Here is a 15,046-nt window from a genome sequence, read left to right as displayed (position 1 = left end):
TCAGCTCGATTTATCGAGAATTACGATTTCAAAATTTCCAAATCTGAAATCCAGCCCAAGATTATGTGTATGTGTAAGGTTTCTTTTTTCACAACCCTAAACATATATAAGACTTATTTTAAAAGCCGTAAAAAAGGAGACAATGACAAGTGCTTAATTTCTTTGTAAGAAGCTATTGCATTTGTACGCCGTTGGGTTTTGTAACCAAGTACTTTTTGATCTTCATTGTTAATGAAGTAAAGAACTTTGCAGCCAACAACAACCATTCAAGTTGCTGGAGTTAGTCACGTACTAGGATCTGTGCAAATGAGTTAGTCACAAGGAGGTTTGTGTATCAAAGGAAAGAATGCTATTACAAGATCAAGTCCAATTGGGTATTGAAGTGAAGGTTTAATTGTAGGTTGGTATTTTGGGATAGGTCAAGGTAGTTGGTAAGATTCCTTATATTTGTAACCATTTGATTGTTGATTATTAGATTTTTGGGAATGGTGACCTTAAAATCACCCAGTTGAGGTTTTTACCTTGCGAGGTTTTCCCATTTGTCAACAAATCACCATGTTAAATTTATTTTCTACTGCATTTAGTATTTTTGGTGATTTGTTGGTGCCTCCACGATTTGCACACAATTGAACCTAATTAATCAACTTGGATAATTGAATTAATTAACCGGGGTCAAATTATCTTAACCCAACACATAGAATATGCCACTTGGCAGGAACTTTATGCTTTCTTACTTGAGATCTCTGCTTATATATATATATATATATATATATATATAGAGAGAGAGAGAGAGAGAGAGAGAGAGAGAGAGAGAGAGAGAGAGATTTTTGTTTGTTTGTTTGATAATGTGATATTTACAACAATGGATAAAAGATGATTTGAACTCTGAATGTATTTGTTGAAAACACTTGGATATGTTAGTTGGGTTACAATGCTCTTGGTTAGTTTTGAATTTTTTTTTCTTATTTTATTTTCTTATTTTGTTGTTGTTGTTGTTTGGTGTCACCAAACTTATGAAAAACTCTTTGGCTTGTTAGTTGTTAATGCTATTTCCTTTTAACCAAAAAAGAAAAAAAAAGTTATGAAAAACTAACATGACTATAAGAGGACATAGATACATAGATTTCCCTCACAGAAAAAATGAGGAAAATAAGTAATTCTAATACATTATTACTATTTCCTTTTTATTTTTCTACTCGTAAATCTTAAAAAAAATTATGTGAATAAAAAAAATTAATATATCAAAGAAATAACCAAGCTCAAAGTTAGTCATTCGAAATATTGGACATTAAATTTGTTTTCAAATTTATTAGGACAAAATTTGCTATTTTAGTCCACTTTACAACACTTCTCAATCTTGATAGACCAGTTCCGTAACCACTGCACAAAAGCGCTACCAAACTAGCCAACAAAGTCACCAACGAAGAAGAAAGGAAAATATCACAATTATACGCAAATTAATCATTTTAATATTTGGGATTTTTTATTTTGAAAAAAGATTATATGCCTACCAGCAAGCATTCGATCTTAGTGCAACCATTTTTTTAACCAAAAGTAAAAGGAAAGAGGCACCCTAATAAAAATAATAACCTAACCTGTTATTATTAACCCTCAATATTGGCAATATCTTATATGTGGTCCCAAAAAAAATTCCTTCTTTTTTCCTTTATAATTTTAATATTAAAGTAGTGAGCAGCATCTTGCATGTTGACCAAAAGTTTTGTTTTCTTCTTTTTAATTTCAGTGTAAATGTCTTGTGGCCCCCATAGAGATTATTCTTTAATCTTTATAGCATTTTCAAGTGGTTGGAATTGCCGAATTGGAACCAACACAATACTAATTGAGCTGGATTGCACATTGGCATTCTTTTATGGAAATAGAAGGTTATTTTAAATAATGTTTTAGTTGGACCTGCCTTTTGACACGAAATTCAAACAATGGGATAGCAATTGCAAGAAAATTTTATGAAGGAAAATGATGTTTTTGACAAATGAGAATATCCAAAATGGATCGATTATTTGACTATTCTTTCGGATGTATGTAGTCTTCTCATTTCATGAAGAAAAATGACGTTGCTTCTTGGGTTTCTATCTATGATCAGTGATTATGGAATACATTTTTGCTTGGTTATGATGCAATTATATGATCTCTTTTTGAAAATGAAGATTATAGTCTAAAGAGACATCTGGTTTTGGTGTCACTTGCACTGTTGAACACATTTTGTCATGCTGGAATGCTTGATCTGGGGCTCCATATATTTGATTTTATATAAGAAAATGATTTGTAATTCCCAATTTGCAACTCTATGCTGGTTCTATTTCGTTTTGGCCATGCAGGGCTAATGCATAATGCTTGGTCAGGAGCACCATATACCTGATCTAATGGTTAGAAAATGGACTGAAATTCCTAATTTTCAACACTATGCTCGTGCTATTCTTCCTGGCCGCGAGGACTAGTAGATGATGCTTCATTCGATCATGAATAATATGCCTTCGCCGCTGGATTTAATTGATCTAGTAACATGAAGATGAAACTTGAGTTTGCCTCACAACTTCCTGATTGATCTGGATCTTAAATTTTACTCTATGGTTTTTGGATTATTAATTCTAGTATTTCCTTCCAGACTGACTTTCATATAGCCCTTATTGGTCGTGCAGATGGTACAGTCAACAGCATTCTTTAGTTATCTAGTTTCCGTTTATGATCGGCAAATTGCTACCTTGATATTCAAAATGAAACATGTTGAAGGTCAACCAACATGATCAATTCCGAGTACCGGTCTTAATAAGGTTTCTGAGTACTCTAAAATGCCTTAACTAGATTAAGTAAAAATAAGAACAGTTTATAAGTACCAATATATGACCATGTTAATAAGTGCTTATACAAGAGATAACGCAGATCTAATTAACTTCCACTGAGAAAACTGAGAATCATGGAGCTACTGCGATAAAGCCTATACTAGATTAACACCTTGATTAGACTCTTTAACAAGTTCCAATCTGAATTTTTAGTCTACTGGAAAAATATGGACGCGCATTTCATTTTTGGCCACGAGCTCAAATATGCAGATATCACCAACCTTGAGCTTGTTATCACAGACAAAGTCTTTCCACCCTCTAGAAAACTTATGATTGTTCCCATTGTTGATATAATTCATCTCCCAAGATTTATCTTCTGAATTCTGTAGGATGATCTTCGTACTGCTTTGAGGAAGGTGATTCCTAGCAAAGATAGTGGGGACTGTCTGCATAGATGGCATCCCTTTTGTAAATTAGCTTATAGAATCAAACATCAAATATGGTCAGTGAAGAATCTACATAGAGCTGGTGGTCAAACTGGTTAAAAATCAAGGTTTTTTTCTTACACAAAAAACATTCAGTTTTTCTAATCTAATATTTATGCATCTACCATGTAATTAATGGAGGAGCAATACCATATACCTCTTTAAAATGATGTAAATAATCAATGAAATTTCATAGTCTTAGCGAACATAACTTTGTAGACATCATTGGTTTCAACAATTAAACACTCTTCAATTCAAAATGACACATTATTTATGCTCTTTGGAAGGTTTGTTTGCCAACAACAAAAAAGCCTAAATGCAAAAGTGGCACCAAGGAGAAATGCTTGTAAACCTAAATTGCAAATAAAACTGAACAAGAAAAAAATTCATTGGATACAACTTAATTATACAGAACACAAACAATTATGATTTGATTCAAGCCTCATAGATATACAAGCTGTATCAAGAATACTAATTATATCTAATGCCGTACAACAATAGTGCTAAGAGTGACAACATGAAGATTGCTGGGAGGCTAAGGTAAGTAATCTCTTGAGGTTCTAAATGATTGGAAAATCCTAATGAAACTAGTGGAAATTGTAGCCTAACCTTTCATTTGCCAATAATTTATGCTTCAAATAATACTTCTTCCATAAAAACAGGATGGAGGATCATACTGTGAGTTCCAAGACACATAGGATGTGTGTGGAACTTGCCAATTGAAAAAAAGTAAATAGTTAACATCTGCTATTTGGTGCTATTAAGTCAGTCAATGATTGAAACCCAATTGCCAGCAAATTTAAAAAAATTTAGAAAATTTAAAACTGGTGTGAGAAGCCAATGGATGGTTAGTGATTAAGATGATCTAACATAACATGTTAAACCTGTAGAATAGTGGGAAAGATGGTGGTAAGTGGTAACCTTGGAGGCGGTTAAAAGTGAAAGAGACCTCTAATTCTATAAGGAGAATGGGTGACATTCAACTATGCAAGTTTACTGGACTTGCTTGCTACTAGTTTTAGTCACTGGACTCGTAAACTATGCCAACTGGTAAACAAAGCAGACTGTTTAAGAGAAAGGAATATTTACTTGGAGGAACTCTACTACACTGCTTTTATTGATGCAGCACTTGAAGTAAGGAAGGTCAGAGGTAAAAGAATCTGCCACTTTACAAATCTTTGATCGATTTGTTTCAATCGAATTGCACTGTTGACCTGCCACATGTAAAACATGGATGAAAATTTAAGGTTTTATTACCAAAGTGTGTGTACATTCAAAAAAATGGCCTTCAACTATTCCAGGTTTATTCTTGTGTATTAACATCTTAATTTAATATTTTTCAGTATCTGTATCTACATGTGTGTAACTGTATATGCCTCTGTGTTTGTATCAAAGCAATATTTGTGAATGCATACCTAGAATGACTTTGCCAGGCTTAGACTCATGAAGGGGAACTAAACCATGAGGGGTTTTTCTTGGTCTACCTCGTGGCCTTTTACCACTGGAGGAGGCAGTTTCATGATTTGCCTTGGTAGATGAAGCATCAACTCTCTCACATCCATTTTTTCCAAAAATGTGCACATTGAAACACAAATCTCCATTATATCTGAAAAGCAACCACTCATTATCCCCCAAGGAGTGATCTCGAAAGAACTGTTGCCAACCATCTTTCAAATATATGCCATCTTCAGTCTTGCATAGTTTAACATGCCACTTTTCACCAGAGGGACCCTTGAGAATTGCTTGATCAGGCAACTCTATTGGTAAATGCTTCACAAACTTTGGTGGGATTCGCTGCAAGTTATGAAAGAAATGAAGGAAGATAAAATTTAAGCTTCTGTGGAATGAATAGCCTAAAAAATGGCAGCATGGGCAATATGATTGTGAATATGGTAAGAAATAAGTGCATAACATTTTTAACGCTTTTTTTTTTCTCTCTAACATATATTTTTTGAATATTGTGCAAATCAAGCCTAAATTTCAATTCAAATGATAACAGCCATAGCAGATTGCAAAATGAGTTAAGAGTCCTGCAGGCTAAGGATTAAGTTATTATGTAAGGGATGTTCTATTCACATGCTCTTAAACCCTTTTTATACCTGAAAGACTAGAGAACATAACAGAATCACAATTGAAGTAACATATTTTCAACTAAAATTGAACCAATACATTCAACTTCAAAATGAAAACCACAAAAATAAAATAAACATTCTACTTCAAAATGAAAACTTGAACACTCAAAATTTTGGAGTTACAAATGCAAGTACAACCTTTTGAATCATACAACATTTCTTGGTATCCAGATTGAGATATATTTAGTTATTTACTTCTAAATAACAGTTGTCCAAAAAATAATAGATACGGGAAGAAGAAGAAGAAACAATAGAGAAATTATAAATTCAAGAACACAGGGATACATAATCACCATGCTTTCAGTGGTATGGCCTTCAAAGATGATCTTGAAGAAGCTGGGCCTATTGTCAAGAAACTCATCCATGATTTTCTTTAGTTTCAGCTTTGAAAGCCTTAGCCTATGACTATATTATATAGTTAGATCACCAATGTGAAATAAAGGTGCCCATTAGGTGAACAAAACCATTAAAAAGGTTGTTGAGGGTACCAGTCTAGGAATTAATGTATGATTTGGAATGTTAGAAATAGCATATTATCAGGTCCAAGGAACCAGAACTTGCTTTGATGAAAGAGGCAATTAATTATTGTTTTCTGCACAAACATGTGAATAGCTGTTCACAATCAATTTTATCCATGGAAGATTGAGTCACTAGTGTGAGAAATTGTACACTGAGCTATCTATGACTTGAAAGGGCCAACGTCATGGGTATTAATCTTTGGGCTACTGTGGGTTCTTCACTCCTTTGAATTGCTAGAGTACCAACAGTACATTGTGTCATTGTCCTTTATTTGCAATGAAAGTGGGGGCAGAAAAGGTGATATGAGTTTATCTCTCAATGCATGATGACAACCCACAATTTAATGGCTAGGTATAATTTTATTTTTCTTATATGAAAATAGGTACAATTCTAGGAAAATTATTAGTCCAAACCAGTAAAAGCAACTCATCCAATTTATGTTTTTTTTTTTTTTTTTTTTTTTTTTTTTTTTTTTTTTGGAATAAGCCATCCAAATTAGGTTAATTCTTGTTACACCTTGAAAATACGATTTCAGTTTGCGTGGCATTATTTGTCCCTTACACACACAATACGTATCATCACTTCTCAATATAAATATTAACATTTTCCTTGACTTTTTTAGTTTATACTATATTTTTGTATTGGGTTTTTTTAGAATAGTAATTTTTGTATTAGATTAATTATTTTTATTGGTGTGATTACCACATCACCTATACCATGGGACTTGCGAGTAGGATTTACTGAAATAAAATATGGTCACTTTTCTTCTTTCCTTAAGTTAGAAATAATAATCTTTCTCCAAAAAAAAAAAAAAAAAGTTAGAAATAATACCTTTCTAAAATAAAAGTTAGAAATAATAGTAATACTAATAGATGCCTCCACCAAAAATGCAACTTTAGTAAATTATAGTATTTATGCAATTTCTCCTCTCCGATTGGTCACAAATTTCATATTCATGGTCAAATCTCTTTATGCCCAACAAAACACACACTCATATATATTTTTCTAAATCTTAGTATTTTTTTCCTTAGCCAGACTTTAAAACCATGACTGTAATTGAGGTTTAAACTTTAAATGATAACCCACAATAATGGTATTTTTTTGAAGTGTCATGTGTTTGTGATTTGAATGTCATCTCTCTTACTCTATTATTTACCTATTTTAAAACATTTTTACAAACAGTTGTTATGCTAAGTTTTTACTAATTCTTACATTGACTCGTCATTGCCGTCAATCTTTCAGTTACTAATAAGTTATAACCACTCACCATAACCACATATGTAGTTTGTAAATATTTTTTGTAAAAATGTTTGTAACTTTAGTATTTTCGATATAAAAAAGAAAAAATTGTATTATTTTTTTTAAAAAAAATCTTTTCCAATGCGACACATCAACTACTATAACCGTTTATGGGACAAGAACCAACCGTTTTGCGCCTCTTGGGTAAGTTTCCCTGAATTGTTCCTACTTCCTAGGTAAACAAAAACAAGAGCTGCCAAATATTTTAGATTAACCTTAAATATTGCTAATGAGATTAAAAACAATAAATTTTCATTTGGGATTCATCAAATTTCATACCTTTTACGTTTAATCGTTGGATAATCGATGAATTTCACATAAAAGTCATAGAAGACTGGTTCTAATGAAACTTATTGAGCTTTGAAAGAGGGTTGATTCAATTAAAAAATCTTGCCTTGAAGCTTATTCTTAATCTGGTACGTTCTGTTTTTTTTTCCCCTTCAAATTTTGGTTTATACTTTGATTGAAACCATTGTCTATTTTTCAATTAGGTTTCTTCTTTGGTTTTTGTGGCTTGTCTTGGATTCGAATTGATGTTATTTTTTGGTATTTATGTCACATTGGATTGTATGTTTTAATTATATTCATATGTTGATCTGTTGGATCTTTAAATTTATCAAATTGCTTCTGTTGATACAAATCTTCTGAGTTCAAGACCTTGTCTTTTTTCTTGTTTGGTTTTCTTAGCTAAGTTTGTTAAGAATGCGAAAATGAGGCTTACCATTTTGCCTTGCTTTCATCATTTGGAAACTTGTACAGTTCTATTCATTGCTTAGAGTTTCCAAAGAATCCATTTCTGATATTGCAAAAAATTTAAGTGATTTTCCCCTTTTATTGTTGTAGCTGCTATTGGATTGAAGAAGATGAAGAGAGGTGAAGGTGGGATAATCATGAGGTCAATGACCTTGGTGATCCAGATGATGGTTGCTATTATGATGATGATGTTGGTTGCAGATGGAGCTGATAAAAACAATATCTTTAGTCCCTGCTCTGATGCACGCATTCAAAGATTGGATGGATTTACCTTTGGTCTTGCATTTTCAAGCAAAGAGTCCTTCACTTCCAATAACACTCAATTGTCTCCTTGTGATCAGCGTCTTGCCCTCCAAAGCAAACAGTCTCAACTTGCTCTATTTAGGCCCAAGGTTGATCAGATCTCTCTGCTTACCATTAATAGCAGTTCATTCGATCCGGTATGTAGTTCTTGTGTCACTTGGAAAATTTTCTATGATTTCTTTTGCTATGAGATTCTCTGAATTACATGTGACTTACACTTTCTTCAATGACTATGCATAAGAGTTCTCAATTGGCTGTTTATGGTGTTTCTCCATTTGTTTCTTTCTTCACCATGAATCCATGATTATATCTTCTCTTGGGATGGCTTTAGGACATACCTGATATCAGACATATTATATATGTACTCTTGATGTTGAGGTTATAGATGAACTGATTTGCCAAAACAATACCACAAAGGTATTTCATATATGGAACTGTACGTAAACATCATTGAAGTACTCAATTTAAGCCATTTTAAAATTGAAGTATCCAACTCTTGAAGTCACCAACAAATATAACTCACTGCAAGAGTTTTAACTCGTTCCCAATAGTGACATATTCATTTTCATCCATGAGTGGATTTTTGGATTTGATTAACACTTCATTGGAGCTATATGTACGTCGCCGTTCATGTCAGAATTTGTCCTTAGGCATGGTTTACTTTAGCCATTGCTCACAGGGGAACACATTGATAAGCAGCAATATTTTAATATTGAAACAAAAATAGAGTAATGGTGCTTAGGCAAGGACAGTTGTATAGGCAATAAAAGAATACGGTCAACACAAAATGTTCAATTTTTTGCTTATCATATAATCAGCATTGTACTTTATCTCAAAGCATACATTAGATGATTAGAAGACCCCTTAATATTTGAATTCACAAACTTGAATTTTTTTTTTCATTGATTTCATCTTACACTGCCACTGAAGAGACTATATCAATTTGATGACTTGCCTTTCTCTTTGATTTCCATACACTACTTAACTTCATACCTATCAATTTGAAGGCTCTCTTCAGATATATCATTAGTTGTTCCCCCAACCATTTTCCACCTCATGTCTTTTTCAATATCAAGAAACGATTTTCTTTCCTTTCTTTCTTTATGGCTTTATGCATTTATCATTAAACAATGAATACATTTGTTCTGTTGGTCTTAATTTTAGCAGTCTTAACTGTACCATTCTCTTACAAACTGTGTGGTGTTAATCTATGCCTGAGTGGAAGAAATTTTCTTGGTAAATCTCAACTTGTGACCAATTGACAAGTCAATTATGATTTGAATGACATAATTGTTCATACATCGAATAATTTACCGTAGTTTCCCAGGTTGCGTTTGGTGGGCATATGGTAGCATTTGCTGGACACAAGTATGCAGCAAGATCAAACCCAATATTGGTTTCTGACTCCAGTAACACCATAACTAGTTTCACTTTGGTAAACTCAATAACATTTTGCATGAAAATTTTTCCTTCTTTCTCTCATCCTCTCTTGGGCTAGCATGAAAATTTTATTTAAATTGTCATACAGGTCCTCGAATTCCAGAAGGGTACTCTTCAAAATATGTTTTGGAATAACTTTGGATGCGATGCGTGCCAAGGGGAATCTCTTGTCTGCCTTGAAAATAAATACTGTGCAGTACCAAACTCTAAGTGTAAAAACAGAGGTGGGTCTGTTGATTGCAATTTAAGCATACAAGTGGCATTTTCTGGTACAGATAAGAATCTTCGTGCACTTAATTCATGGTATGAGGTGAAAAATCTTCGGCAGTACTCCCTCTATGGTGTGTTCTCCAATCTTCGTGATTCAATCACTAGCCCATTCGACCAGCTCTTTTAAGTTTGTATGTCCAGGTAATATGTAACAATCATTATCTATGATGATTTCGGTTAATGAATTTATAACTTGTACTATTAACTAGTGAGCTAAATTTGGCCAATGCTTATTCTATGTACAAGTAAAATTCATTCATCTGCTCCCAAAAGCAATGCGATTTTGACATTTATTTTTGAAGTTCTCCATGTGACATTGGTTTGATAAATAAGTAATAACCACTTTGATTCTCTCCATGACCTTGTCTTCATAGTTTGTACAAGCAATGCGGGTTAATCGTGATTTTCAAGCTTTGGGGTCTTGTTGCCTTAGTTGACCACAATATGATCCTGCATTGTTGTGTTACTTGTGATTACTCAGATGCTGAAAGTGCCCCAAAGACAAAGAACAGAATATCAATATGATACTAAACCATTCTAGTCCCAGGGTGCATGTACTCCCTGTCTAGGCCACCACCACAAGTTTCATGGTGAGAGCACAGAACAACCCATTTGCATCACTTGGGCCTTGCAAGCTTCAAAACATGAACATGGACTCATCATATGGTGAAGTCTTACAGCAATCTCCATAACGCACCATTGGTTTGTAGTAAATCAAACATTCTATTGGAATTTACGTTATCTCCTTTCGTTCCAAATATATCATAGATTGAAAGCAAATCTAATATTCCATTAGTATTTTCAACTGGTAAAACGAAATTATTCACGTAATATGCACATGATAATAACTTCTAAAAGAATTATTAACAAATACAATATGGTAAGGTAAACTAAATTTGTAGGTTTTAATGGAAAATATTAACAAAAAGTTTAATTTTTCACAAATAATTAAAAACCCATGGAGTTAATGGCTCAAATCAAAAGATCGTGACTGATATTCATGTCAACGTTTACGTGGGATTCAAAACAAAGAGAGTTTAGAAAATTTTAAAAAGAAGTTAAGACGAGGGAAATAGAAAAATGAATGACCCATGCCAAAATAAAATTTCTAACGGCTAAACAAACTTGTGTGTATTTTTTATTATTGATAATTTGATAGTTAGAGATAGGTGATTTAAACTTTATTGAGGGCCAAAATGGAGTTTTATCCATTTTTCACAAACTTTCCAATAAAATGTCCATTATCTGAAACTATTTAGAAATATGCTCCCGTTTTAAAACTTGATTTATTTAAATCAAGTTTTAATATAAAACTCGATTTTTGAATAATCGAGTTATAGCGAAATGAAACCGTTAAAACCAAAAAATTATTTTATAAAAAGTGTTGCATGTACATGGCAACTAGGATTAAACAATAGCATAGGTTCAAAAAAGTGTGGTCATGTATGGTCGGCATCTAGCCAATACTACAATATATATATATATATATATATATATATATATATGAGCCACGTTCATAGCCTGCTGCCTAGTACAAAAGCAAAAGATAGACACAAATCAAGTAAAACAAAAACAAAAACAAAAACAAAAGCTGAAAAGTGAATAAGGAAGTGGCATCACCAGAAAGTAAGGCACACGGTTTGGTGAAAGTAGGCCTGAAAAGTTGAAAAGTGGGGGTGTCACAAGCTAAAAAGGGGGAGTTTAAAAAGCAACGGAACAAATAAAAAGAGAAAAGAAGCTGAAAAATGGGTCACGGCTCAACATGAAATTAGGAGCTGTGGAGGAAAAAACTGACGAAAACTGCTCCATGATCTGATCAGTTGAGAGAAAAATAAGGGAGCAACTTCTTTGGAATCTCTCTATAAATAGAGGGAGGCACGCAAGAGAAAAAAAAAGGTAGAAAAAGGAAAGAAAGCAGAGACACAAAAAGAAAGTAAGTGCACACACACACGGCAAAGACATAGAGAGAAGACAAAAAGAGAGAGGCACAGACAGAGATAGCAACATCAAGCAGAGGAGAAATACGCAGCATAGATTCGTATATGGGATTTTACATCAGTCCCTTTCTTCTCTAAATCTCTTCCTCCCTCATTCTCAAACTTGAATTTTTGCTTGGTAATGCAAACAGGATCGGGTTTCATGGGAAGTTCCTAACTCTATACATGAAGCTTTAAATATGAGTCCTTGACTCATAACTCCTATTTGTACATTACTAAATAAAAATTCTCTCACTACCAAAATCTTTCTCTCAACCTTCTTCAAATAATTTTTGTTTAGGAAAACAAATAGGGTTGGGTTTCATGAGGAGTTCCTAACTCCATACATGAAGCTTTATACAAGAGTCCCCGGCTCTTAAATTCTATTTGAAAATTACCAAATAAAATTTTTCTCAATTTGTGTTGTAATGTCTTTACTCTTAAAATTAGAGTCCTTGACTCTACCCCATTATTAGAGTCCTTGACTCTACCCTAAAATTGGAGTCCTTGACTTTACCCCATTATTGGAGTCCTTGACTTTACCTCTTAATTGGAGTCCTTGACTCTACCATATAATTGGAGTCCTTGACTCTACCATTTTAATGGAATTCTTGACTCCATCATCAAATTAATGGAGGCATTAACTCTACCAAATTAATTGTGACTAATTCTTTAGGATTATTAATTCTTTAAACAAGATCAAAGTTAGTAATTCTTATTTCTTAAAGGAAATTTTCTAATTCTCAATGTTCATAAAAAATAATAATTGCTTCAAAGGAATTTTCTTTCCATTAATTAAATTTGGAAACTTCAATCAAAATATTATCCTTGATTCAATTTCCATAAAAACATGGTCATCGACTTATCCTTGAGATTAAAACCAATTATCTCACCCAATACTTAATTAAAAGCCAAAGTATTGACTTAAAGATCCATCATTTAAAATGGGAACAAAACCATATTTGAAACTTTGAAGCTAAAACCTCAAATTAAGAACTACGAAGTGGCTTGATCCCCGCCAAGGGTACGTAGGCAATCTAAATAAATTATTAGGTGCAGCCACAAATAAATAAAGACATATGTCCTCTTGAACACACAAATAAATAAAGATGACATGATTGGAATCAAAAGGTCTTCCCTTGAAACAAGGGATTGTAATTAAGAGATACATTATCTTGAATGGGTATAACTCACATCAATAAAACCCATATGCCAAAAGGCCTATGGGTGAAATTATGTTTGATGAATTTGACAATATTTGTTAAACATAATTTGACGACGTTTGTTAAAACATAAGATGACAACGTTCGTTAAACATAAATTAACAATTATTGTTAAACATTGGTTAACAATTTTCGACAACATAATTTTTGGCACGCCCAGTGGGACCCATTCTCCTTTTCATCTCCAACTATGTTTCTTATACATCAATTTTTGTGTTGTAAATAGGTATACCAATGGCTCCTCAAGTGATTGTTTACTTTCACAAGCTTCCCACAACTGCACAAGGAGCAAATGGTTGTCGCATGACATTCACCCTTGGTCTCCCTTCCATCAAGCTAGAGGTACCAAATGATGAACATGTGACCAACATCCAAGTTTCATCAACTTCAAAGACTTCAAAGAAGAGGAGGGCAAGGAAAAGTGCTAAATCTAAGAAATCCCAAACCAAGGTTTCAAATGTGAATGACCTTAATGCCATGGGTATGGCCCCAAGGCTTCTTCCCATTCAAATAATGATTGGCTCCATCCTAATCACATTGGGAACAACCGAGTCGGTAATGATGACTTCAACTGAAGAAAGGGAAGCTAGTCATCCTGAAGCCCCAAAGGTTAGGGTCACTAAGAAATCTATCAAGATTTCAAAGAAGGAATCACTAAAGCAAAAGGTGACTCCTCGACCAAAGGCAATGCGGCCTCGCATTCTTGAATTAACTTCACCAAAGAGTGATCCTGTTGTCAAGGGAAAAGAAGTAGACATGGACATTGATGCCTCCATTGAAACATTGCCACCAACCAAGCAAGGTCCTAGAAAAAATGTAAGGAGTGAAGAAAGCCAAACTTCTGAATTATTTGATCACTTTCCGTTAACGGCTCTTTGTGCTTAACAATCAAAAAGTGCCAAGTTAAACTTAGAGGTTCAAAAATGGGCATTCTTCTCAGGCTATTTGTTGGCAAAAGAAGAAAATTTTGGATTAGGGACAAGTTCAAAGCACAAAAATGTGATAGAGATTTGTGAAGAGGTTAATAAGTCATCAAGGCCTTACTCAGGTCCTATCACACGCTCTAGAGCCCGCCTCATGTCCTAATCCATCATCGATGATTCTTCAACTTCCATCACTTCTTCCAATACTATGGAAACACAATGTGATTTTCATAGTCCACTATACGGAGATTCAGAGTCTGTTTTTCAAGAAGAAGACTTTCCAGAAATTCTAATGGACCAATTTTGCAAAGTGTTAAAGATTTCAGATGAAAGTGATTCTGAAGACATGCTGGTTCTAGTAACTAGCACCACAAATTTAGAAGAGCAACTTCAAGAGTTGCAAAGGAAACTCATTGAAAAAGATGTCGAAATAGCAGCCTTGGCAGCCCAAGTAGCGTCTCAAGCAAGTACATCTGCTCGAACTCATATGCCTATAGCCGAAGAAGGGCACACATCATCTAGTCCTATAACACAAGATGAATTAAAGACACTCATTGCTGAGGGAATCAAAGAATTTTAGGCATCTATAAATTTACCCGTTCGTGGTTGTTGAAAGCCTTATCCAATTCATTATGATACTGTTCCATTCCCAACCGGTTATCAAAAACCAAACTTTGAGAAATTTGATGGTTTGACCGGTTCCCCTCAAGAACATTTGGCACATTTCTATTCGGCTTGTGGAGAATCTGCTTTGACAGATGCCTTGTTGATAAGGCAGTTCGTACAATCTCTCAAGGGTTCTGCATTCACTTGGTACACCCAATTACAACCAGGGTCAATTCACACGTGGGACGATTTACAAAGCGCTTTTCTTGCCCAATTTGTGAGTTCAAAGAAGAAAGTTTCAATCATTGATTTAGCCAAT

The 15,046-nt window shown here is 33.8% G+C and overlaps 2 protein-coding genes across 2 annotated transcripts; one reads left to right on the top strand and one right to left on the bottom strand.

The window, feature by feature from the left end:
* Positions 1-2,798: 2,798 nt before the first annotated feature.
* LOC126707173 (B3 domain-containing protein Os01g0723500-like) lies at positions 2,799-6,067 on the bottom strand. The gene is made up of 4 exons (XM_050406771.1): positions 5,709-6,067; positions 4,699-5,077; positions 4,373-4,497; positions 2,799-3,244 (listed from the first exon to the last, which is right to left on the bottom strand). Exons 1-4 carry the CDS (start codon positions 5,778-5,780, stop codon positions 3,008-3,010), a joined length of 813 nt encoding a protein of 270 aa, XP_050262728.1. The 5' UTR covers positions 5,781-6,067; the 3' UTR covers positions 2,799-3,007.
* Positions 6,068-8,106: 2,039 nt separating this feature from the next.
* On the top strand, positions 8,107-10,226 carry LOC126706420 (uncharacterized). Its single transcript, XM_050405867.1, is given in 2 exon segments — positions 8,107-8,426; positions 9,617-10,226. Coding segments are annotated over 2 exon segments (813 nt in total). The 5' UTR covers positions 8,107-8,123; the 3' UTR covers positions 10,127-10,226.
* Positions 10,227-15,046: the final 4,820 nt, after the last annotated feature.

This window comes from Quercus robur, chromosome 11, assembly GCF_932294415.1.
Source record: "Quercus robur chromosome 11, dhQueRobu3.1, whole genome shotgun sequence".
Taxonomy (NCBI): domain Eukaryota; kingdom Viridiplantae; phylum Streptophyta; class Magnoliopsida; order Fagales; family Fagaceae; genus Quercus; species Quercus robur.
The sequence above is the reverse complement of the archived record's forward strand: the minus strand, read 5'-3'. Positions and strand labels throughout refer to the sequence as shown.